This window comes from Corvus hawaiiensis, chromosome Z (assembly GCF_020740725.1).
Source record: "Corvus hawaiiensis isolate bCorHaw1 chromosome Z, bCorHaw1.pri.cur, whole genome shotgun sequence".
In the NCBI taxonomy this organism is placed as follows: Eukaryota; Metazoa; Chordata; class Aves; order Passeriformes; family Corvidae; genus Corvus; species Corvus hawaiiensis.
The window spans coordinates 67,926,752-67,952,870 of NC_063255.1; the positions used below are offsets into that span (position 1 = coordinate 67,926,752).

General features: G+C 35.3%; 1 protein-coding gene across 3 annotated transcripts in view; it reads left to right on the plus strand.

Moving 5' to 3' along the window:
* TNPO1 (transportin 1) overlaps nt 1–26,119 on the plus strand; it is a 70,410-nt gene that overhangs the window by 41,452 nt on the left and 2,839 nt on the right. For 2 of the 3 annotated variants that reach the window (XM_048290855.1, XM_048290856.1), the window contains 19 exons: nt 740–873; nt 3,137–3,218; nt 3,894–4,016; nt 4,496–4,614; nt 6,937–6,997; nt 7,598–7,766; nt 9,284–9,436; nt 10,658–10,883; nt 13,507–13,678; nt 14,904–14,990; nt 15,768–15,875; nt 16,052–16,210; nt 16,304–16,391; nt 17,366–17,464; nt 17,679–17,774; nt 20,603–20,678; nt 21,465–21,564; nt 22,927–23,001; nt 25,687–25,829. In XM_048290855.1, coding sequence (XP_048146812.1) covers nt 740–873; nt 3,137–3,218; nt 3,894–4,016; nt 4,496–4,614; nt 6,937–6,997; nt 7,598–7,766; nt 9,284–9,436; nt 10,658–10,883; nt 13,507–13,678; nt 14,904–14,990; nt 15,768–15,875; nt 16,052–16,210; nt 16,304–16,391; nt 17,366–17,464; nt 17,679–17,774; nt 20,603–20,678; nt 21,465–21,564; nt 22,927–23,001; nt 25,687–25,794 — 2,235 coding nt within the window. In that variant the 3' untranslated portion in view covers nt 25,795–25,829. Of the gene's footprint in view, nt 1–739; nt 874–3,136; nt 3,219–3,893; nt 4,017–4,495; nt 4,615–6,936; nt 6,998–7,597; nt 7,767–9,283; nt 9,437–10,657; nt 10,884–13,506; nt 13,679–14,903; nt 14,991–15,767; nt 15,876–16,051; nt 16,211–16,303; nt 16,392–17,365; nt 17,465–17,678; nt 17,775–20,602; nt 20,679–20,760; nt 20,834–21,464; nt 21,565–22,926; nt 23,002–25,686; nt 25,830–26,119 lie in introns of those variants that run through there. The other variant, XM_048290857.1, reaches the window with a different exon arrangement.

Consider the following 26,119-nt stretch of genomic DNA (forward strand, 5'->3'; position numbering starts at 1 on the left):
TCTTGTAACTTAACCTGGAAAAGTGATTGATTGCTATATCATGGTGAAATGAACTGTTTTGTCCAGTCTGTATGAAGGGAAATAAGTAAATAACAGTTCTAAACTATGAGAAAAAATATAAAGCTATGTTTGATGTGAAAAAATATTGTGATCACACCATTTGAATTACTTGGTAATGTCTCCATGAAAGTGTGAAGCATTTTGTATAAAGTGAACCTCAGAGATGACTAATGATCCAAGATGCTGCACTGTTATGTAGTGTTTTGGTGCTGCTTTCTCTTGGAAAAAAACCCTTACATTTGAAAGTGAAACTCAAATTGACGATCATCTCTGTTTTGCCCCATATTGAATTATGAAAGGAAATACAATTATATATGCAATTAATTTGAATACTTCTGCCTCATTCTACTCACTTCTCAAATAAGAATTAGCTTTAGCTTTTAAGTATTTTTTTAAAATATATTTGGATAGAGGAGCATCAAATCAAACTAAAATTACCACTTACTCATTGCTGACTCTCCCAGTGTGAGAGCTGACAGATACTCAGATGCTGGTTTAAATAAAATGCCTTTAAGAATATTTCAATTTAATCTTAATTAGTTGGCTGCATTTATAGTATTAAGTAGCTACATTTACTGTGTTGTGCTGAAGTTACCCATTCAATATGAAGTCTTCAGTTCTGTTTTTCTCAAAATGCGAAAGAAGATACTTATTTATTTGTTTATTCATTTTTAAACAGGGTGCTTTTGGCGCTCTTCAGAAGATATGTGAAGATTCTGCTGAAATTTTAGATAGTGATGTATTGGACCGGCCACTCAATATCATGATACCCAAGTTCTTGCAGTTCTTCAAGCACAGCAGTCCAAAAATACGGTAGGTTTATGAGTTGTACTTACAGTTACCTGTTAAAATTTTACTTAAATTATTTTGTAGATCTGTTTAAAACCTACTTAGCTTTTTAAAATGATCCTGCAGAGACCCACAGAGATTCCATGCATCAGTAATTTCATGTTTATCTTCATAGTTAATACAAGAATGTCACCTCCTCATACAATCAGTCAATGATTCTGAAAATCAGATAGTTTCAGTTTTTGCATGTTATTACAAAAAATTCAGTGTTGTGCTTAGAACTTAATATTCTGATTAGAAATAACAATTTTACTTTCCTTTTGTAATGGCTTCAGCAATGGAAGAGTGAAAATTCTTCTGCTGACAAAAGTTTCTGAGTTCTGACAGAAACAAATTCTGCATTTAACTGAACTTTCAGCTGAATCAAATTAAATGGGTTCATCATCCCTTCACTGTAAAACTGTATTAATCTCTCCAAAGCAACAATATAAAAGAAAAATTCCAGAATTAAATTGGTATTTGCTAGTATTCACTACAAAGAGCAGTAGCTCTTTACCCTGAATTGAGCCAACAGAGTGTCCCTGCCACAAAGAAGGCTAATGGTATCCTGGGCTTGAGTATTGCCAGCTGGTTTAAGGGAGGTGATCCTTCCCTTCACCTTCCAGGTGGGGCCACACCTGAAGTACTGTGTCCAGTTCTGGAATGTTCAGTGCCAGAGAGGCATGGATACACTGGAAAGACTCCAGCAAAGGGCCATAGCAGGAAATGACTAGGGACTTGGGACTCACCAACATATGTAAATACTTGAAGAGAGGGAGGAAAAAAAGTGTCCAGGCTCTTTCCAGTAGTGCCCAGTGACAGAAGCAGAGGCAGTGGCCACAAACAGAAACTCATAATGTTCACTCTGAATATCAGAAAATAGCTTTTTTTACTGTGAGAATGACCAAGCACTCGCACGGGTTGCTCAGAGAGGTGATGGAGTATCCGTCCTTGGAGACACTCAGTAGCCCGCTGGATGTGGTCCTGGGCAGCTGGCTGTAGGTGGCCCCGCTTGAGCACAGGCATTGACCAGATGACTTCCAGAGCTGCTTTCCAACCTCATCTGTTCTATGATTCTTCATGATTCTGTGAAATGTGTTTTATCTTCTGTTTGAAAATTATATCTGACGGCTTTAAGGTGGTAGTTCTTTATTGCCAAGAGTAGTAGATAGTGAAGACTAAGATGAAGATTATAACTCAAGATAGGATTCTAATACAGTTCAGAAAATCATCTATAAAAGAAGTTTGCTAAGAAAATCATGTAACAAAGTGTGAACTTGGTCTTGTGGAAAGATAAACGTAGTAATTCTCTGGAGCTGGAAAAGAGGAAGAAAAACATTCTTTTTTCCTTACCACACTGTATGGTCTTTCACTTCTTTCCTGTGCTGCGATGTTCATGGCTTTGAAACTTAAACCAGTTTAAAGTTTAAAGCAGGCTACCTGCCAACCCGCAGCGTAGTTTCAGTACATAATGCTGAGGTATGAAAAGGACTAGTAGTGTCAGTGCAATACTTCTATTCAGTCAAAAGACAACTTTTGAACAATGTTTTATGTCACAGTCTTCCAGGAAATGTCTAAACAGAATGGAAATTTGGAGTTACAGTAGTAAAAATACTGTAATGAATATTCAAAGTGTTTTACAGGTAGTTCTGCCTTGTGCCTCTACCTTGAGAATTTGACTTCTGTGTTGGAGAATGAAAAAGACCTCTTAAGTAATGGCTTTGCATAAAATGGGTTAGAAGAACAGTGCTTCATTTCTTAGAATGTTTCTTCCACAAGTGTTTCAGTAGGTATCCGACTACCAGTGTGTTTTTGTTCTAAGCTACATCTACATTGTGGACGTATTCTGGTCTCACTAAATTCTAAACATATTGCAAAGGTGGTCTCAACAACAAAGAAGGTCAGGCTAAAATATTGCCATGTTGACTTGCATGGAATTATTACTATCTGAGAAGATCACAGTCATAATATGCTCAAAAAGAACATACATACTGTTCAGAGCAAATACACCAGCTGTAGTCATCCTACCCTATTCACTGAATACTTTTAAATATTTATTAGGTATGTAAGAGTATAAGGCAGTACTTAAAATGTAGTTTAGTAATTTTGCTTGGTCATGCTACAGGTGCATAGATTTTTTCTCTCTTGCCTTTGAAGATACTTGGTTTATGCTTTTGATGCCTGAGTACAGTTTAAAAAAATGTTTTTAACTCATGAAACATATATATTTTAACTGTTTCTGTTGTAGGTCTCATGCAGTGGCATGCGTCAATCAGTTTATCATCAGCAGAACTCAAGCTCTTATGTTGCACATAGATTCTTTTATTGAGGTGGGTGTGTATTCTTGGTTGGAGGTTTAAGTCAAATTACCTATCTGATTTTTCAAGAGGTTTGAACTATGTTGTGCAACCACCTCTACCCCTAAACTCCGCATTTCTGGCTGCCCATTCTTAGCTTCAGTCCCCATGGATTGAAGTTCATTCTGTATGCTTGTGCTCAGAGCTAACCACTCTGTAAGTGAAAGAAGTAGGTGTATTTCAAAAGATTTTTCCTAATTAGGGGAAGCTCTTGTGTAAAGGTGCAAAAGTAATGGCAGCAGTCTGTCTCTCTTACCTGTCCTGAGAAGTGCATGTCACTGGGGCCTGTCTGCCTGTCTGAGTGCTGTTACTGAACTTGGATGAGAAGGGCTCTGGATTGTCTGGACTATTTGATTTGCTCCTCTTGTGTACTGACACAATTTATGTTTAGGAGGTAAAAATAATCCAGGAAGTACTGTTTCTGTGCCAGTGTTAATACACAGTGTCATGTTCATGTATAAAATACACACTGAGAGACTGAAGTGTTAATTTGCTAACCCATACGTCTTTAAAAAATAAAATAGTATTCTGAGGTGTGGGTTGGGCAAGTACAAAAGTACATCTCCTTTAGTCAGCCAGTAATGTCAATTTTCATACAAGCTGAACATGATGAACTGAGGTTTTTCAACTGTTACTACTTTCCAACAGAATCTTTTTGCATTGGCTGGTGATGAGGAGCCTGAAGTACGCAAAAATGTTTGCCGTGCTCTGGTAATGTTGCTGGAAGTTCGGATGGATCGCCTGCTTCCTCATATGATTAGTATAGTTGAGGTGAGTCTCCTTTCCTGGATGTTCTGCAGATTCCCCTGTTTGACGTTGCAAAAATAATAAATAAAAAGCATTCTTTAGAACACGTATGTGGCTCTTGCACTTGCCGATTCTTTGTTTCCCTTTAAGACTGAGATTGCAAAACTTTATTCTTATCTAATTGCCAACTTGACATTGTGTTTGACAGGCAGTGCATATGGCAGTTGTTTATTCTTCATTAAATTAATTATCCTGAAATGGCTGGGATCACAGCTAGGCATTGCTTGACCCTAAGTGAGAAGATTATGTTAAAAATCTAGCACTAGTGCTGAAACTGCTTCAGTTTACACATTGAAGCTGTCTGTCACTTTTTGGGGTGTGTTGACCATAACAAGGTTAAGGCATGTTATTTTACATTGCTGAGATGCTCTTTGGGCTACTAATGAAAAGTTCTTACGTAAATGTTCTATTTTATACAAGTAATTAATTTTTATATTGTGTAGTACATGCTTCAAAGGACCCAGGATCAAGATGAAAATGTGGCTTTGGAGGCTTGTGAGTTTTGGCTCACTTTGGCTGAACAGCCTATTTGTAAAGAGGTGTTATGTCGGCATCTTACTAAGTAAGTATCAAGAATTACAACTCATTTATTTTGAGACAGTTCTCTTAAAATTTCAGTGGACTTGTTCATGGATACTCTTAGAGACAGTGTATATGTCATTGCAGCTTAGAAGAATTCTTCCATAGCTAGTTCTTGTGCGTAGTAAAATTGAAAAGACTTCTGAGGGTTTCAGACCCAGTGAACTCCAGAAACAACTTAACTGTGTTGCTGTAGTGCTTGCTAGGAAGTTAACAAGCTGCTACGCTTCACATGAATGCAAAGATACAGTTAAATGCACTTAAGCTCAAGTGAACGACTCCACGTGACATTACCCATAATATCTGGTGTGTACCATGAACGTGTTGTCTTGACTACTGCTGATGTAGGCATCTCTGTGCAATGCTTCAATGTGCATAGTCATGCAAAGGGTTCTTCATTTTAAAAAGAGCATAAACCAAAATGACATGACTTTGATTTAGAAATCAATTTTGTATCAATTACTGTTACAATTTAAACTTGAAGAAAGCCTGTACAATTTGTTCCTTCATAGTTATGCAGCCTGATAGTAGTTTCAAAACCTACTTTTTTGAAGTTTCAAAACCTACTTTTTTGAAGTTTCAAAAAGTTTTCCTATGCCTCAAGAGATAGATCTTTGATTGAATGGGAGTAAATATCCATGTTTGGAGTGTAAACATCTTTATGTCTGCAACAGTGCTTGCAACTTCCTCCAGACTGATTTGAAGTCTTTTACAACAGGAAATTAATTCTTCAGTGTTGACAGAAAATGAATACTCTTTCTTTTCATATATGCACTGAAGATTTTTAAATTAGGAGAGGGTTCTCTCAAGATTTTGAGTGGAAGAATAGAATGACAGAAGAGACACACCCTTCTCAGCAGAAATAAGCATTGTAGATGTGAAGTAATTAAAAAAAGGAAGCAAAATTTCAGTTTTCTTAACCAATTAAAAAGTAGAAAATTGAGATTAAAACATGTACTGTAGCAGAGAAAGAATAGGAGTTAAAACCAGGAGAACAAGTTGTGAGAAATTGTTTTTAAATTTTAAAGTGGTCTGATTTAATTCCTACTTTTGTAGTTCAAAAGCAAAAGAATGATAGTACACAGTACAAATTCCCAACACAAATCACATAGTTAATAACTACTAGTATTAAATCTCTTTTGGCCTACATGAACCTTGACACTGCAACAGCATCATACTCATTTTTTTAAAAAAGCTTTTACATTTCTAGAAAAACAAATTATTATTGAGTCACAGCATATTTTCCCCAAGATCTTTCAATGTCATATGTGTTTAAGACAACTTATTTGTTGGCGAGTCCTGTTTCACTAGGGCGCTATATAAGCTTGTCAGTACTTGGTAATCTTAAAATTTTGTAAGTTAAATTAAAAGTGGGACAAGATCTTCTTAAAACTTGTTCATGTGGTTTCTAGTATCTGTTCCATTTTATGCCTGTAGCTTTCTTATACAATGTATACTTCACAAAGTATGCTGCAGAAATGCCACTGAACTGGTGATAATGTTTATACTTATTATTCCTTCATTCAGAGTTTAAAATGTAATGTGGCATTGCAGTGCGTGAATATTAGAGCAAGCCTGATACCTTCAAAAACAGTACTCACCTGCAGAATATAGCAAGATTGAGTCTGTCACTGTTGCTGCGTCCATCCATGGTTTCCTTTGGCTTATATATTCTTACGGATTTTTTCTTTTGTTGTGGCAAACATGTTTTTATGGGAAGTATTTGACTTTTTCCCTTACTACTTTTTTAGCTATATATCTGTGCAGTTGGAGCCCCATAACCATAACCTGTTTAATAATGAAGTAAATCCTAATATGAATTAGTCAAGATTTCTGCAATGTTGAAGGCTTGTCCTCCTGAAGTAATCACGAGGTGATAGGAGAGCTTTATGTAGTTAGGCCTCCATCTTTGACAATGATGAGGTAGAGTCTTCATTGACAAGTAAATAAAGTGACAAGTACTATTGGCAAGAATCAACTTACGCATATTATGGGAGTTTGAATTCTTACTGGAAAACCTACAGATGTAATTTCTGAAAGTTGCTTCAGGATAAGTTCATCAGTTGTGCCATCTGGCTACTTCTATTTAAAAGTTTGTAATTTGAAATAACTCTTTTTCTCATTGCAAAGTATTGATGAATCTTATGACATGGAACTTGATTTCGTTACTGCTCTTTTTATCAGGCTACGGTATTTCTCTTTTGAATTGGAGGTGAGGGTCACAACCAAAATTATGGCCCGTATAACTGAAAGCTGGCTTGCTTTTTTATGTGTTGTTTTGATATGTATAATTATTTCTTTGTAGGCTGATACCTGTGCTGGTAAACGGTATGAAATATTCAGAGATTGATATTATTCTGTTGAAGGTGAGCATCAGTTTCTTCTACTCTGTTGGAATAGTTGGTTAGGTTCTGTCCTATAAATCAGAATGATTCCAATCAGAATGGGCAGGCCTAGCCTACCATCTCTTCCGTGGAGAATTAGCTTTCTGGGGCAAGGTATGCTGTTGCAATTACTAAATGCAACTGATGCCATGTTTATTGGAAAAAAATGTGTGGCTCTCCTGCTTTGCCCCAGTCCCCTCTCACACAATTTAGGCAGAGCTGGGATACTATTACCATAAACTACTGCAGGAACTCATTCTAATGCCTTCTAGGTTGAATACATGGCTTTTTCCATCACTACATATGTCTGTGTATCAGAATTTCTCAATCACTTCTTTCTATTTCATTCTCATTGAGTAATTGCTTAACAAGAAGTATACTTTGTGGGTGAGGGTACCTCTCTTGCTTGTATCTTCTTTTGTTTTTCTGGTAAATGCAGCAGTAGAACACAGGAACAGTGGTATTTTTGTATGGGATGTGAATCTTTTACACATGTACAAAATCTTGAACTAAAACTCCATTGTTAACTTCCTTGAGCAATACAGTTGGACTAGTTTATCTGATAAAACAATTTGATCACAGGGGGATGTTGAAGAAGATGAAGCTATTCCAGATAGTGAGCAGGACATAAGGCCTCGTTTTCATCGTTCAAAGACGGTGGCTCAGCAACATGAAGAAGATGGTATTGAAGATGATGACGATGATGATGATGAACTTGATGATGATGATACTATTTCTGACTGGAATTTAAGTATGTCAAAGTAATGTGTGAAATGCTTTAAACTAGAGCTACTTTTATAGTACAAGAACCACAGTAAAAAGACAAGTTTGTGTATAGGAGTACTGAGGCTTTGTTTTTGACTACAGAAATAACTATCTGCTGACATAATTGGTGGGTATGTTGGAGGGGGAGCCTTTCAGATGACACTTTGACTTTATAACTGTATTGACGAAAGCTATCCATCTGTAAGCTTATTTTTAATATGGCAGATCGAGTTAAAAATATTTACTTGATACAATTCAATGGAGCTTTTGGACTTAGAATTTTAATTTATGAAATAATAAAAATCCTGTATCACTTATTTAATTTCAGTATAAAAAGAGAAAAAAAAAAAAGCTTAGTAATGCTTTCTTTAATTTCAGTCCTCTCTCTGAAATTAAGTTTCATTCAGTTTGGTTTGTTTTTTATTCCCATGTGAACATTCTACTACCTGTGGCCATTACAAATATTTTTTTTCTCTGTAGGGAATTTGCTTCTGACCAGAATACAGTACTTTAGTTTTTTTGAAGGTAGGAGATGGCTCTGAGGAAACCAGAGTTCAGATGGCCTGTTGTGGGGGTCATAAGACCTTTAGGCTAATAGGCCATGTTACAAGGAAAGAAAACACCACAAACTGTTTTTTAAGTTCAGTGACAGGAAATAGCTAGTGAAATTCTGACGAATCTGATTTGAATATGCATTGCAAACAGCCTCATTGTGGAATAATGCTTTGTGATGTGGACATAGCCATATAGGGTTTTCTTTCCTAAGGCCACAAGTTTTTAAAACAGGTGAATGTAACTTCAGGGTTATGGTTAAACAATTTTGAGACATATCTGGAGAATTATTGTTGTTGAAAATATGAGTGCAAATACGCTTGTTTCTATAAAGCTGCATCTTGGGAAAAAAGTATAGTTTTGTATTCTTAATGCTCTTCTTGCCACTGCTGTGTGTAGATATTGCAGAATTAAATACGCCTTTTCTGAAAAAAAGCTCAAATGACATAAGGTGCCCTGTGATGCATGGTTTTGATTAAAATGGTGAGAAAGCTGAAGTTGTTTGGGAATGGTGGCCTAAAAGAGAAAGAGTAGAACAGTTTAGAAATCTGTAATGTTATATGTTACCTGGATTTGTGAAAATTTTTATTATCTGAAAATCAGAATTGTGTGCCCTATTTCGTGTCCAGTGTGCCGTATTTGACTTCCAGTATGAGCAGAGAGGAAGCACCAGCATAGCTTGACAATTAGCAGCATTGCTTACTAATGAGACCAGTGCAATTCTTTATGACAGATCAGGAAGGAAATGATATTATAATAAAAATTACTTTCTAAGAGCTGTGGCTTTGCACAGGAGCACAGTGTATCTCTCTGTAGTGTAATGGAGTGGAAGTGTGTTTCCTGCTCATGCACTGAGAATCCACTGGCAGCTCAGAGTTAAAAAGGGGATTATATTGCCTAACTACAACTATTTGTATAATAAGCAGAGATTAACACTGTAATTCCCTTCAGGGAAATGTTCTGCTGCTGCTCTAGATGTCCTAGCTAATGTGTTCCGTGATGAACTTCTGCCTCACATCTTGCCACTGTTGAAGGAATTGCTCTTCCACCCCGAGTGGGTAGTTAAAGAATCTGGTATCCTTGTTCTTGGTGCAATTGCTGAAGGTAAGGCAACAGTTCATATCAGGTTGCTGATTTTTTAATTGGTTCTAAAGCAGCTCGGGTGAACTTACTAATGCAAACAAGTATATGTCCTTGGCTGATTTGGTTTTGGTGATTAATCTTGTCATATTCTGATAGGTGACTGCAGTTATTTTATTTTTCATTTTCACACTTAGGCACATTTGGGAGGCTAAACAGATTACATAATTTCTTTTATTTCTTCCTTTTAAACTTTGCAGTATACAATTGTTCATCTCTCCCAAAATACTACCTTGATTTCATAGAAGATAACTATTTAATAAATTTTAGACTTAGATTTTAAGTATTTTCAGAAATGGAGAAGACCCCTCCTGTGATTTCAGTACACTAAGATGCCTTTTGTAGATGGTTCTCCAATTAAAATAGGCTAACTTCCATTCTTTTTTACTTACTCACAGTCTTGCTTGGCTTTTTGCCTGGAGTTCCAGCATCTCTGTTCCTTTTGAATGCTAAAGAAGTAGATTTGGGTCCATGCCTGGATTATATTTCTTTTCCCACAGTGTCTAATGAACATACTTTTTTTACTGCTACTAGAAAATTTTTAGTCGGTTTTGATTTGAAGTCCAGCAAGGTAGAAGTTAGTACTTCTAACAAATCTTGGTGTCTTACTGCCCTTGCAGACTTGAAGGGTGCAGCTTTTATTGGTGGTCAATATTTGTTCAATTTTAGGAAAAACAAAGAAATTTGAATTTCTTAAGGAATCCTTTTTCATGTGATGATTTGTTGTCAAGACAGTCTTTCTTTGCTTGGTATTTTCTTGCTTACTCTGAGTAGACTGAAATAGGAACTTCAAGCTTTAGAAACTTTATTTGGATGTACTTGCTATACTGCATTGAACAAAGCAAAATTTCTGGAGATTGGGGAAGCACTGAAGTAGAAATGTAATTGAAAAGAATATAAGTTTAATTGAAGACTTTAATTATTATTTAAGAATTTTAGTATTTTACTTATATAATATTATAATTATAATACTTATAATTACTATAACTGTTATTTATTTAAGGGGTTTTTTTAGAACTTTATATAAATTAGGTAGACTTGCTTTGTTAAAATACTTGTATTTTTAATTTCGCATGTTGTGTTCCTCTGTGATAGAGAATGAAAATATGTCTCTCCATCAGAAACAGAAAATAATGGAACTTTTCATTAATTCTGGTACTGCAATAGCTATATTTTTCTTTCCAGGCTGCATGCAGGGTATGATTCCATATCTTCCAGAGCTAATCCCTCACCTTATTCAGTGCCTCTCCGACAAAAAGGCTCTTGTGCGCTCCATTACATGCTGGACTCTTAGTCGCTATGCACACTGGGTAGTTAGTCAACCCCCGGACACATACTTGAAGCCATTAATGACTGAGTTGCTAAAGCGTATCTTGGATAGCAACAAGAGAGTACAAGAAGCTGCCTGCAGGTAAGCCAAAGCTTAAGCAAACATCACTATCCATGATGCTGGTTTTTTTTTTTTCCTGTGGGAAGCTATTTTAATGCCTTTATGAGTGAATACATGACTCCATTTCTAGCTCTTAATGTATTTCTTTCTCTTACATTGGAGTAGATGCAACTTTCTCCCAAGTTATAATAACATGAAAAAAGTTAACATCTATTGCTCTTGTGCACTTTATTTTCAGAGTATGTAGAACACCAGCCTAAATAATACATTGTAGTAAATTAGCCGTTTGCAACACTTACTTTCAATATATGATGTTTCGTTGACCAGAAATTTGGCCTTTTTTAAAATTGTCTATGAACATGGGCAGAACTGATTACAGTGGAAAGCTATTCTGTAATTGGATTACTGATACCGTTATACTTAGCTCAGCATTACCGAAACATTTCAGTTATGATTATTTCAAGGCATGTTATCTTTCTCCTGAAGCAAGATGTTGGGAGATAAGATTCCCTTCTCCCCCTGGTCTACTTCTTAAAAAATATATATATATTGCTTAATTAGTGGACGCAACATTAATGGAATGGGAATGGGTGCACCCCTTGTGCACGTGGCTCAAAAAAAAAAATGTACATGTCAGTTTTTGTCAGACTGGAGTGTACACAGCAAGTTTTTAAGGTTTCTTCAAGAAGCAGTTACATCTGCCTCTGAACACCTGAAACTAATAGTAGTAATAATAGATAATAAATGATAATAATAGTAGCAACTGCCAAGTGTCAGTAGTGCCTAAGGACAGTGATGAGTTCAGGGTTGTTGGGCTAAGCTTTGCTCGAAAGGGGTGAGTATATCCTTGCCTGAGAACAGATACAATGAGTTTATGAAATGTACTTAGTGAGATTGAGGAATTAAATACTGTTTCCTTGTGTCTCCAAACGTTTGCAAAAATTTGGCTAGCAAATTTAGGTAGCTTTAATGTCTTCTCTGTTTATTCTATTAAAAAAAAAAAACTAAATGCAAAACCCAAAAACCAGATAAAATAACCAACCAAGCAAAAAAAAAAATCCCCAAAGGAAAATATTCCGCTTCTCTTCAAACTTCCCTTGTACAAAACATGGCTGAAAATCTGCATTTAGTTAAACACAGCTGTGTTGTAGTGTAGTTAAATAACCTCACATGGTGCTTATGAAGGATGTGCAATGGGCCGTGGAAACTTTTATAGTAACAGGGAATCTAGAATGGAAATATTAAAAATTACAGTATGCCTAATTTTTTTTTCTTTTTTTAATAAAAGTTCACTGTCAGACTTAGAGCATATTTTGAGATACTTTCTTTAGAACAGAGATTCAGTAAAATCACTGTTGCAGCTAAAAATAAACTGTCTGGGAAACTTAACTGTAAGGAAAATGTAGAGTTGTTACAAGTCAAAATGTATTTACTAGCTTTTTAAATTGTAAGGAAATACAATGAACCTTCTTGAACAACAACAAAAAGCTTCATCCCAACAGTGAATAGTTGCATAGATGTTAATGTCTACCAAATTGAAGATTGGTCACAGGATACTGTGTGTTTTTGTCCCTAACTTCTATATGGTATCAGATGTCTGAAGTTTACATCTGTGCTTTTAAGAAGTTGCTCCTTAAGTTGGCGACACACAAAATGAAATATAACTGAAATACCGTTTCCTGCACAAGTTGTATGCCTTCAATTGTATTCTGAAAGAACACTTCATAACGACAGAATAAAATGATAAATAAGTAAATAAAGTAAGAATGCTAGCCATTTAGTGTTCACAGTTCCCTTCTGTTAAGAAAACGGCATTTCTGCATTTGGTAGCACACACCTCGCGCAGTGATGCATGCATTTTTAGTGCAGAGACAAGCTAATAATAATCTTGTTGACAAAGCTAGGCCAGTAAATCTTCAATAGCTCCATATTATTTTCCTTTCATTAATGTTTCTCTGAAGCAGCATGTCTGGTGTGGGGGGATTGTTTTGTTTTGTTTTGTTTCATTTTGGATGGGTTTTCTTAATGCTGCCGTTCAAACACTGCATAGACAAGCTGAAATGTTTCCATGACATCATGATGTGTGCTTTGACCAAGAGCAGCTAAAACTGTTCATCCTCTGTATTTGCTTTTGGTTTTTCATGTCTTTCTATATCTTTCTATGTGGTGAACTGCTGAGAGTACAGGCTGATGTTTGCATTGTATTGGCACAACAGCACCAAAATATCTAGGTGCAGCTACTGTATACATTAAAGATAGTAGTCCATTTTTAACTTGATAGTGGTCCAATTTAACTTAAATAATCAGCTTTTATTATGGTTCCTTCTATTTTAATTAGTATATTGTAACTTTTCTGCTAATAGTTTTCTTTATAGTGGGAGGCTTCCATATCCCTAATGAGTTTTATGGCAATATTTTAAAATTTTGTTCTTTACAATGTAAGAGCTGGATCCTTATGGGTGATCCTGTGTTCAGTCAAAAAATATCGAAGTTATCTAAGTATTACCTTTTTGGAAGCATATCCTACATGAATTTGAGGACTAAATACAGCTTTATGTTTAAACAGAAATAGGTTAAGTAGGGCATTTTGGGGTCGTCTTGTTTCATTTTGTCCAAGGTACTAACTTGTTTTATTGTCCTTCAGTGCCTTTGCTACTCTAGAAGAGGAGGCTTGTACAGAACTTGTTCCTTATCTTGCATATATACTTGACACTTTGGTCTTCGCATTTAGTAAATACCAGCATAAAAACCTGCTCATTCTTTATGATGCTATAGGAACCCTAGCAGATTCTGTAGGACATCATCTAAATAAACCAGTGAGTATACTTTATGTTCTGTAGAAGGACTTAGCATATTTGAAAAACTTGTTCAGTGTTTTTTGTAGTATGCTTTACATGTTATAAACCAGAAGTGCTGATATTTCCATGTACCTTTTATTGTGCTCCATGTTTACAGATTAAATACATAGACTGCACATAATTTTCCTACTACACAAATATTTGCCATTTTGAGTAAACAAGCAATAGTGTGTGGTGTGTTGTGATCTCATCATGATTTCTCCTTCATGCTCAAAAGTTTTTTAGCTCAGAGGAGATATCAGTATATATACCCCTTTGGACAGGCAAATGTAATGGGGTTTTTTTTAGTGTACCTGTATCAATTAGTAGAAGATGTACATGTCATATGTTGGCATCTTATGATGGTTATTGAGACTTGTTTCATTTCTCTATAGTGTTTCTAATGACATAAATGCCCTAGAAAAAACATTTTTAGTTGTTTCCATGGTATTTTACTTGCCATCTGGACCCCACACCATCAAAGGACCTGTTTTTCAGTCTCTCTCTGAGCCTGGCCATCTTGGCATTTGACAGCAGGAGGAAGCTAAATTGCAGCTCCTCATGAGGGTGGGACTTTCTTTAGTCATTTAGAATTTTGTACCATTGGACATAGCAAAATCTGTTGACTCTTTAGATGCCTTCTGGGAGCAACAGTACTCTAGACGTGCCTTGCTTAATGTCCTTGTGACTGTGTCTGTGCAGTGGCAAGTAAACCACCTTTATATAGGCCTAAGTGCCTCCTTCTTGAGAGATAGGAGATTACTTTTTTCATGGGTGGTTGGTTTCAGGAAGAAGTTTCAGAACTTGTGGTCATGGAGATAGGGTTGTAGTATCAGGACAGTGGAAGGTGGTTGAGAGAAGCAGGTGGCAGATGTAGAGCCACAGTGTAAATGTAAAAATGTTTTCTGTATGCCTTGAGGCAGTCAGATAGAATCATAATAACCCAGGCAGCTATGCTGAAACCAAACCTGAAGGAAGAGACTCCCTTTGTAATGGTACTTACGTGCTTTAGGAAAAAACACCAAAACAAATTGTAAATTTTAGTATTAAAATATCTGTGAATTGCAACAGTGATTGAATTACAGTACACCTGATATTTCGTTATTTTGAAAAAGTAAAATATATTTCAGTTCTTCTTTAGCTTTGAAATAAAATAGTATGCAGTAGAGTGTTTTAGCAGCTGATACATTTTCATCCTCAACAGGAATATATTCAGATGCTAATGCCTCCATTAATCCAGAAGTGGAACATGCTGAAGGATGAAGATAAAGATCTCTTCCCTTTATTAGAGGTAAATGTTAAAATATGCATATTTTGTATCAACTTATTTTAGAAACTATGTTTTCTACTAAAGGTGTTCTTACTAGGAAATATGACTATAAAAGCTGACAATGTTAGCTATTTTCCATTAGGGAAAATATATCCTGACTGTGGTAAGAAAGTTTTATGACTGAATAAATGTCCTTACGTTTAGCAGAAATATTTAAGACTTTTTCTTGCCATTTTGGAGTGTTTTCTGTCATAGGATTGTTTTGGGGAAAAAAAGGGTTCTATCCTCCTTTTATTCTTCTCTCTCCTTGCCCTCCCTTCATCCTTGCATTAAAACTATTGTCAGACAAGCTGAAGAAGGTATGAACCAGGCTATGTAGTCTAATGCTCTGTATTTTCTGAGTGTGAAGCAGGAAAACACCTCTAGAAAAATTAGTTTTGTAACTCTTAGGTTATATTAGGGCTTGTTCATGGTCAAGATACTGCAGTTTGGTGTAAGTGCTGTCTGAATTATCGTAACTGGTTTTGTATGCATTTCCTTGGCTACCTCTAAGAAGATGCTGTTGCTGAGAAATTTTTTCTACTGGCATACACAGGAGTGAGTAACAACTTGCTGATAGTTGCCTTTGCTCAGCTAATCAGTACTGCCTTTCTAGGTTGTGTTTACTTAATCAGTTACATGTTGGTGTACTTAAAATCCTAATGTCCTCCAAGCTGCCTCTCCCAAGTAAAAGACTCTTCAGGAATGTGAGGAAAAGTAGTGACTGCTTTCTCTCTCCTCTTTTCTTTTTTATTCCAGTGCCTGTCGTCAGTTGCTACTGCCTTGCAATCTGGCTTTCTTCCATACTGTGAACCTGTGTACCAGCGTTGTGTAAATCTGGTGCAGAAGACACTTGCACAAGCCATGGTATTTTGCTATAACTGTTCCCATGATACTTCGCTAAACCAATGTGTTAACTGTGTGAAATCAGAGGTTTGCAGGGAAATTGAATATCTAAATGAAGATGCAGTTCTGGAACTTTTTTATGCATACTCCTGAGAAAGTCTAGTATAATTTTTAAAATGTGTGCTTATTTGTTGCAGTTGCATAATGCACAGCCAGACCAATATGAGGCTCCAGATAAAGATTTCATGATTGTAGCTCTTGATTTACTCAGTGGTTTAGCTGAAGGACTTGGAGGCAACATTGAACAGCTAGTGGCTCGCAGCAATATCCTGACACTAATGTACCAATGTATGCAGGTGAGATGAGTAAGCTATTTGAACCAAACATTTTCTTTATACGGAGAATCAGAAACTCTTCTAGAATTGTAATTTTTTCCTTCCTCTCTTTAGGACAAAATGCCTGAGGTACGGCAGAGTTCTTTTGCATTGTTAGGTGACCTGACGAAGGCATGTTTTCAGCATGTTAAACCTTGCATCGGTATGTTTCTTTTACGTGTTTAACAACTTGTTTTGTAAGTGTCTAAGGGGTTGTATTAGCCATTGTTAAACTCCCTGTTCTGTGGGTTGCCTTTTTAGGGTGTTGTACACAGTCATTTTCCTTTATCAACAAGAGTCTGTAGTCTTTTGTCCTTTGAATTGTATATTAAGAAAAGTTGTTCCTATTTTTGTAGACAGTGCAAAAGTTCATTTTTCTTCTTTATTTTTATAGCTCTTTTTGTTCTACTAGAATTTGTTGTTAAGTAAAAATACATATAATATATAAATGAAAAAATGGGCTAGAGGATAGGTTTTACTTTGTTTTTCTGCTTTGTTTTTTATTTCTGTGGGAAGTAGCATTGGTGATACACTTCCACAATATTTGCTCTTTCTTCCCACAGATACTGTTGAGATGCACTTGCTGAATGAATGCTTGGATAGGCTTGGAATTTAAAATTTTATTTGGCAGATGTTATAATGACCTTTTTGACTAATTTTTCTTAAAATTTAATCAAAGATGTGATTGCCTTCTGGTCTTTTTTGTTTTCTTAAGGGTAGCTGAATACATGGTTATCCAGGTGATTTGGGGGATGTTCAACCATATGATAAAACCACTAGTACTTGTAGCTGGGTTTTGTTTCTTCTCTTCCTCTCTCTGCTCCCACCTGAGCAAGGGAAGGAGAGAAAAAGGTTTCTACATAAAAGTTACATAAAGATAAAGCCTGTTAGGAAGATTTTAAAAGCATAATTTGAAAATATTTGCATTTATCTGCTTAGGTTGTAAATTCCACATTAATCTGATATATAGCTGGACTATAGCGCCTGTTAATTTGCATTTAATACTTTCCAAGTATTTAAATAGGCTTACATTATCTTTTTCTTAAACATTCCCTTTTTTTCCCCCTCACAGTCCTAAACTAATGGGACAAGATGGTTGTATTGTGTGATGAGATTTTAAAATGTTGTTCTTTCTAGCTGATTTCATGCCAATTTTGGGAACCAACCTAAACCCTGAATTCATTTCTGTGTGTAACAATGCCACCTGGGCAATTGGAGAAATCTCTATCCAGATGGGTAAGATTTAATTTTTTCTTTAAGTCTCTGCACATTTAGAATTATTTGTCTGGGTGTTTTGGGTGAAATTTTTTCAAGTGATACCTTTATGTTAAGATTTAAATTACATTTGTGATTCTTGTCCTTGTTAGTAAGTTAAGTGTACATGTTCTGTTTACATTATGTATATTAATGGTCATTTTCTTCTGAATTTCTTTTAAAATTGTTGTTTCAGGTATAGAAATGCAGCCTTATATTCCAATGGTCTTGCACCAGCTCGTAGAAATAATTAACAGACCCAACACACCAAAGACGTTGTTAGAGAACACAGGTACCCAAAAAATGAACTGTACATGGTGAAGGAAATTAGAAGACTTTTTTTTAAATTATTTTTTAAATTGCATAGGGGAACCACACCAGAACTGATTTTGTTATGTATTTGGCTTTTATAAGTAAAAACAACTCTGTTTTGCACAAGCTCTTACAAGTCTCAGTCTTGCAGCAAATCATATATCTAGATTTGAAAAGTTATTCCTTTTTCTTTTATAGCATTTATTATATCTATTTATCATCTGCTTTCCAGTTTTTATGTATTAAATATGACAAATTTTTCCAGTTTTATTTAAGTATTAAATATGACAAATGTATGTAGTAACACTTAAGAGACTTAATTTCTCACTGATTTTGATGTATGCATGTCTTTACACATGTACTGTATATGTATGTCTAGTGAAAAAAATGTAATTGGCATATATAAATCAATGAACTCTTTGAATTTACAAAAAAATGCACTTTTTTTTAAAGATAAATTTACAATATCATGCATAAAAATCTAGATCTGTGATGGCAGTTTTACCACGACATAACAAAAATTATGTTTAATTTCTATTACCTGGTCACTTAATAACAAATTCCTGGAAGGAATTCTAATAATGGCATGCATATTTTATGTTCTGGCTTTGCATTCCAAACTCGGAGTAATTCTCAAATGCCTTACTGAATTGGAATTTCTGAGGCTTGTTTCTTTTGCATTTATAGAGGGCATGTTCTGGTATGAAAAGCACCTTCCATACTTGAGCAAAAATTTATGGATAATGCAATGGATTTATTGTTCACTATTTTACTAACAGAGGAATTTTTTTCCTTTTGTTTGAAAACTGTCTTGTAAGAAAATGACAGTTTAGTTACTATGTCTGACATGATTGAATATGATGCAAATACAATGGTACAGTTATACTTTTTAAGCAAAGCAAGAGATGATTTGGAGAGAGATTTTTCAAAGCATATTTTTCCTTCAGTATTCTCTAAACTTAAAAGCTGCACTTTCTCTCCCCCTCTATCCCATTTAGTATGGAAGGTGAACTTGAAGGATAATTTACCTAGTTTTATAGCATATTATATGAACTACTTTCTGAAAAGAAAATTTTGAATCAAATACCTAGCTGTGGAATATACTATGGAATAGTGTAACAGTATAATACTATGAGAGTATAACAATATAAATTTTCCTTACCCCTGCCCTGACTCCCTTCTTCTGCACTGATGGATGTATAATACATGTAACTGAAAGGCATCCAATACTTAGATGTTTGCTTCCATCATTGTTAAGAGAATTTTTGGAAGCATCCAAACACTGGTTTTTATTTATTTATTTTTAAATTCTCTTAATAGTTACTTTAAATGTGGATGGATAACTGCAAATAAATGTTGAGTGTGTTGTACTTATTATAAGTTTGTTGTGGGATATTTTGCTGTGTGCCACTAATATGTGCAAGAATATTACTGGTTTTGCTGTAGCTTGCTATGTAATTAATTATGAAAACTGTCCTGAAAACACGTTTTGACAGAGATTTCTATACCTTGTTTATGCTGTAGCTCTAAGAATTTACAGATTAAGCTTAAAATTGTGTTTTCACTTGAGCTTCTGTGAAGTTTTATAAGATACTAAAAAATTTTAGACACTATGTATGGAAATTAAGTAACACCAGAGCAAAATAGTACATTAACAGTGAGCTGCGTCACACGGAATTAATGTGTTTCAGACTGCTAGTATATCCTACACCAAACTTTTATTGGAGAAAGCATCATCTGCTTTATTGCATGTTTCATGAAACTGTTCACAAATGCCTGTTAATTAGAGTGTTGCATAGTATGTCCCTTGAACATAGGTTTCCTTTTTCTGCTTCATACAAATCTGCTGGATTTTAGTATTATTCATGTATTTTGCTTCAAGTAATCCTGATACATTATCCCCCACCCTCTCCTTTTTCTGAAGATTAATCTTTCGTGAGTTGAGCGAACACCATTAAAACACATTTGCATAATGTTACTTTCTTTGGTCTATCCCTCGGAGCAAAGAACCAAACTACATAATCATGTGATGAAGCAATTTTGCTTTTCATGTGTCCTCATGCTTTGGTATCAGAAATCAGATTCGTGTATATCTTATGAGGAAAGCTTTTGTGAGCAGGAGAAATACTAGGATTAAAGAATTAATGTTCTGCAGTCAGTTGCTTTGAGTTAGCAACCATTTTTAATTAAATTTGCTATGAGATTATGAAGAAGACAAACATTTGTTGCTCTTCAAGAAATGTTCCATCTGTTTAGGATTTTCAGACAGACCACAATATATTCCATATAAAAGTATTTGGAAATGTATTTTACTGATAGATAAGGTCTCTAAAAACCTTGAATTCTAAATATTGGATAAAATAGAATGTTTAGAATACTTGATACTAAAACTGAAAATTGTTAGTTTCTCTTTTTAAAAAGTATCCATTGTAGTACATTTCAATAAAAACTTTGAATGTGTAGGGGTCAATTTACTTAAATCTAGCAAATGATTACGCTGAGGAGGGGACAGAATGACTGCTTACATCAGAAATCCTTTGGATTTAAAATTGTGTTTTTGGTGTTCTCTCATACTTCTTTAATTTTTCTTTTACCTTGGAGAGTATACCATATATGTTGCTGCCTCTTATTTAGGGGGTGGTAATAAACAGCACTGGTGAAATCTTATGTTTATTATCATACACAGATTCTGTTGGTTTCTGTTTCTGAGTTATTTGTTGTTTTTTCTTTATTTTTTCTCCTCCCCCTTCATTTGCTCATGTCTTGGTTGGCGTTTGGTGGTGTATAACCGTGATTGCGTTACCTTAGCAATAACAATTGGTCGTCTTGGTTACGTTTGTCCTCAAGAGGTGGCCCCCATGCTACAGCAGTTTATAAGACCCTGGTGTGTATTATTCAATCTTTTTTTTTTTAATTCATTTTTCTTCACTCTCTTTCTTTCTTTCTTCTCTCTATCTCACTTTTAGATATATTTTCAGTTGGTTACAAAATCTCAATCCTTAATCATTGCCAACCATGTGACTAATCTTGTCCTATCAGGTTTGTGAGTTTTTAGTAGCACCGTCATGTATTCTTTATGTTGTGGCTAACGACTAATTTATGCATGGGATAAGATTGTCACATGCTTGCTGTGTTAAAGCTTGACTATGAAAGAGCATTTAAAATCCACCAGAATGATAATACAATGCATGCAAATACTGTAAAATTTAAACTGTGCATTACTTAAAATTCAGTCTGAGGCTTGAAATGCTGTAAGGAATATATGTTTATAGATTTGTTACGTATAAAATAGCTTGCTTGCTGCTGTTAAAGTTCAACAACTGTTCTGTAAGTGGTATCTGACATAATTCATACTGTGACAGTATTTCATGTTCTGCTTCTAATAATGATAGTTTCTGTAAGTATTCCAGATCCATGTTTCTTTTGTATTTAATGGAATACAGGTCACACTTCCTAACTACAGTTAGCAAAAAAGTCAGATTCTGGAGGTGATGCCTAATGGGATTGTGCTAGTAAAAACTGTGTGCAACAAGTGTTTCTTTAAGTGTTCAAAATTATGTTGCAGATCATCTTATCAGTGTGACTTATTCCATCAGATACTGTCATCTAGTTTTGACTTGATTGAAGAAAAGTAATAGAGTTATCTAAGTTTTGCTTTCCAACTTGGTAGGTGCACCTCTCTTCGAAACATAAGAGACAATGAGGAAAAGGATTCGGCATTCCGTGGAATATGTACCATGATTACGGTCAACCCCAGTGGAGTAGTTCAAGTAAGATACATTAATAGATGCTAATTTTTCTTTGCTCATGTGAAATTTAGTGAAAAATGTATGTGGAGTATGAAAAAGTTTGCCTTGAAGTGATTCCCTGCAGTACGTGATGTAGCTTTATTTTGAAGTCAAGGAGCCCAAAATGTTTATATTGTGAATATGTATCATGATGCTTCAGTAATTGTCATCTAAAAAGGATAGAAGTATTGTTAAAATCAGTTTTTGTCTTTTACTGGCAATGAATATGTAAATAATGAACTTTGATTAAAATAACTGTATTTTAATACTTCTGTCAGGTTGTGGTCAGGATCTGTATGCAAATATAAGGTAAAAGCTGACATTCTGAAACCTATTTTCCAGATGTAACCTAGGCTTTTAAAAAAAGCAACAGAATAAAACCAGTAACCACCCCTTCATTCTTAGCACTAGGGTAGGGAAGATCCTGTTTCAACTTTAGATAAGTTGTTCAAATAGTCAATGTGACAAGGAACATGCCTCTCTTTAAAATAAATGGTACGACTGAAGAATAGAATATGACCTGATCTTTAATCTCCACACCTCTAAAGTAAAACTGTATCAATGTAGTATTGTCTAAGAGGAAAACAAAACTGGTTTTTCCCTCTTCTCTGCCTGGAAGTGTTCTTCCTGAAACACAAGAATCAAGCGTTTGCCTTGGTTTGAAATTTTCAGTTCATTTCATTTATGCCTCATTCTGTACTTCACATTTCAGTCTTTTACTGTCTGTTCATTCATGTAGCTTACAAAGAGGGGTTAAATAAAAACCCATTTCATTAACTCGCATCTCCTCTCTAGTCATCATCCTCAATTCCTACTGAAATTATATGCATTAGCAACATATATTAAAGACTGGTGTTCTATTGGTGTAGGAGGACATAATGCATGACAGCAGATGAACAAAGTGTAGGGATTTTGAGGTGGCTTAGTTTTGAACCTATATGATAAATGTTCCCTGTGTCCCAGAAAAAAAACTACTTAAATAAAACAGCTTTTTTCCCCTAACTAGAAGTGTGTGGGAGATGCATTTGTTGCTTAGACTAAAGTGAGTAGATCTTGCATTTGTATGTGTACTGAAAGAATTGAAGTTATACTAGTGTGGTGTAGAGGGGAGAGTTGGGGTTGGCTTCACTGTGGTTTAAGACACTCAGCAATTTCTGTTCCTGAACATTTAGGCAATGCAATAATTTACCATTGTCTGAATTAAGCAGAAAATAAATACATAAAAACAAAAGGAGTTGTGAATTGGGATCAAAGACTATCCATGGTTCACGGAATGAACAGCAAGCATTGTTTTCAGATGTATAAATTGAGGTTTCTAACCTATATGATTGTTTAATCTTATAGGACTTTATTTTTTTTTGTGATGCTGTTGCATCATGGATTAGCCCAAAAGATGATCTTCGAGACATGTTCTGTAAGGTAAGGTTTCTAAGATAACAGTATATTCTAATGGTGGTTGTTTTACATCCTCTGGTTTCTTTTTTTTTGTTTCACTGCTAGCACTTACTGTGTTTGTGGTCATGGAGGTTTCTCTGCGCTCTGTGGTCATGCAAGGTCGTAAATAGTCAGACAAAGCAACATGAAAATCCTGACTTTTTTTTAAGCTGTATCTTCTTAGATGCATTTGGATTATTCCAAACTTTTTTAAATGGCTGAAAAGTTCACCTGAGATGGTTTTTAAAGGGCTAATCATCCTCAAACAACTTTTCATAATGTCCAGCCTACTATGTTTTGCCTGCATTTGGAAGAACAGTGGAGTTTATACTACATGTAAGACTGTTTTTTTCAGAAAATGAGATTTGTAGGGTTCAAGACTACTTTTTGCCACAGAGATGGCTCCTTTGTTTTGGAGAAATACATAAGTTTCAAATTAAAGATATCGGAGTGGTATCTTATTTGTTTCTCTAACTCCTGCTGAAGATAATGGCTTGCTTAATCCTCCTCAGAATCCTTCTCGGTTGAGCTAGATTCAAGAAACTAACATACAGTGATACCCAAGAATACATCCCTAGAAAAAGTGTCAATAGAATTTAAACAAAAGGACTGTTTGCCTTGTATTAAGTAAGTAAAACACAAAAAAACCCCACCCAGAATATGGTATATTGTATTTTGGCACTAGTATCTTAAATTTGAAAAAATTGAGAGAGGGACAGGGAGAGAAAAAAAGTGGTTCACCTCACAAGTTCTATAGTGAAATCCCAATTTTTAGAAAGTTGTATGTCAAAAGTAAAGTTCATGATATTCTTAAAGCAAAAATGGAGCATATTCTTAAGGACCTATTAGAATCATAGGTTGGTATTGTGACTTTTTCTTCAATTAGTGACGTGTGTGAGCATCAAATCAGAAGCTGGAACTTTTCTATCCCATCTTTAAGAGCAAAGACAGAAATCTCACTGTCCTAGTTAGTCTCTCAGATAACCAGTCTCCTTCCAAGGAACATTAGGTCTAGAAAATGTACAGCTATGAGTATTCTGACATCAGCAGAACAAAACAGTAATTACAACTTAAAAGGAGGTCCTGGGTAGAGTCTGTCATGATTGCCCAAAGCAGTCTCAGTGCATGTTTTTGCACCAGTCCTTCAGCAAGTTAAACTCCTCTTTTTCAGATTCTTTGCAAGTTACCCATTTAGGAGACAATGCATTCAAACTAGACAGAGTGGTTCTTGGTCACTTGGCATAAGGACATCCTTGCTTTTTTAAGCAAGCAATTTTAAAGTATTTTTGTGGGTTTTGCCTTGCAGGAAAGGAGACAAAGCTTTCTTCAGTGATAGCATGCAGGGTTTTTAGACTACTTCTTCATGAATACATGATTATTGTAGTCCAGTTAGATGTTTTTCCAACAGTAATTTTGACTTTAAGGAACAAGGGAGAGAAACTGGATTTGTCCAGTTTTTGTTTTGTTTTGTTTTATTCTTTAGTACTAGAACTGGGAGTGAAAATACTTTCAAGAGCATGGATAGATGAGCTGCCAGTGTTAAAATCTGACTCATAACCTTTTGTCATATCTGAGCATTCTTAGATTTTCAGTAGTTTCTTAGCACCTGGTTAATGTGACTCTTCGGGTTTAGGAAAGAGCCTGCTTGTGGGAAGGGAGAAAGGCAGTAAGTTAACTGGTTGTATGTAATATCATTTCTACTACATCTGTTTAAAAACAGCTCTGCTTGACAGTCCTGTGTGGAGCGTGAACTTGTTACCATGAGCTTTAATTTTGACATTGCCTTTTATTTGAGGATGTGTTCCGGACAGACTTCCACAATTCAGTTATACTGAATGTAAAAAAGGAAAACAAAACTTCAGACTTTCTTGGTATAGTTTTCCATGAGGAACAGTAATTTTGTCTGGTTTTGTCCTTTCTAATATTTTGCATTTACTTACTGTTTTAAGGGACATACTAAGGTTTTTTCTGATAGTATAATTTCGTTTTCAGTTAGTTTATTGCATCAGAAGGTCCAGACTGAAACCTGTAGATTCTTGATTTTCCTCTTTTACTGGCTTTTGATTGCCATTGACTGTGGATCCCTATTCTTTCAAAACAAAAAATATTTTAAGAGCTTCATTTTTAGTGAAGTTGTCTTACAGATTCCATGCAAAAAACAGGACTCTAAAAGATTTGACATATGTGCTAGAAATTGACAAAAGCTGGCTGCAGTTTCACCTCAACTTCCCACAATATACTTCCCATTTATTAAAAAATAAATGTGAACACAGTAATCTTAACATATATGAGCTGTGTTGGATGGATGGATGGGTGGATAGATGGATGGATGGATGGATGGATGGAAAATGAATTGAAAAACTTATAAATAGAGATTCTGAAATGGCTTAACCCTAGGTTTTAAGTTACCTATTAAAATACATACAAATAGGAATACACACACTAGTTTCCATGGGTAGCTGTATTCTTTATGTCACCTTTACAGAAACGCATTAAGAAAGACCTTGCTGTATCTACTTCCTTTGCTTCTTTGTAGCATTTCACTATGAAGTTGGAGAATTCAGTGGCCAGATGTACAACTCAGCAGTTTGTGGCTTACTGCATATGAGGCTAGTAAATAATGTACCCTCTGGTTTTTGCTTATTTTGACTTCCCCCTTCTCATTTGTAGATTCTTCATGGATTTAAAAATCAAGTTGGGGATGAGAATTGGAGGCGTTTCTCTGACCAGTTTCCTCTTCCCTTAAAAGAGCGCCTTGCAGCTTACTATGGAGTTTAACCTCATGCACTGTAGCTGCAGTCCCATCATTAGAGGTAAGCACATGAGTCTTGCTTGCTAAACAGAGCTTGGATGTCCTTCCTGTTTGCATCATATAAAACATAATTAATTAATCGGTCTAGAATTGCTGATCTACACTGGAGGAGGTATCTTTCCTTCCCGTATGAAGGGAAGAAAGAGGGGATGATAGTATACTTAAATGATGGTGGCTATAGCAAAAGCATTTGTCTGATTTTTTTTGTTGTTACAAAGAGAGAAAGAAAGAAAGAAAAACTGAGTCTGTGATACACACATTAGTTTATCAAGAAAGTTGGAAGTGTAGGTA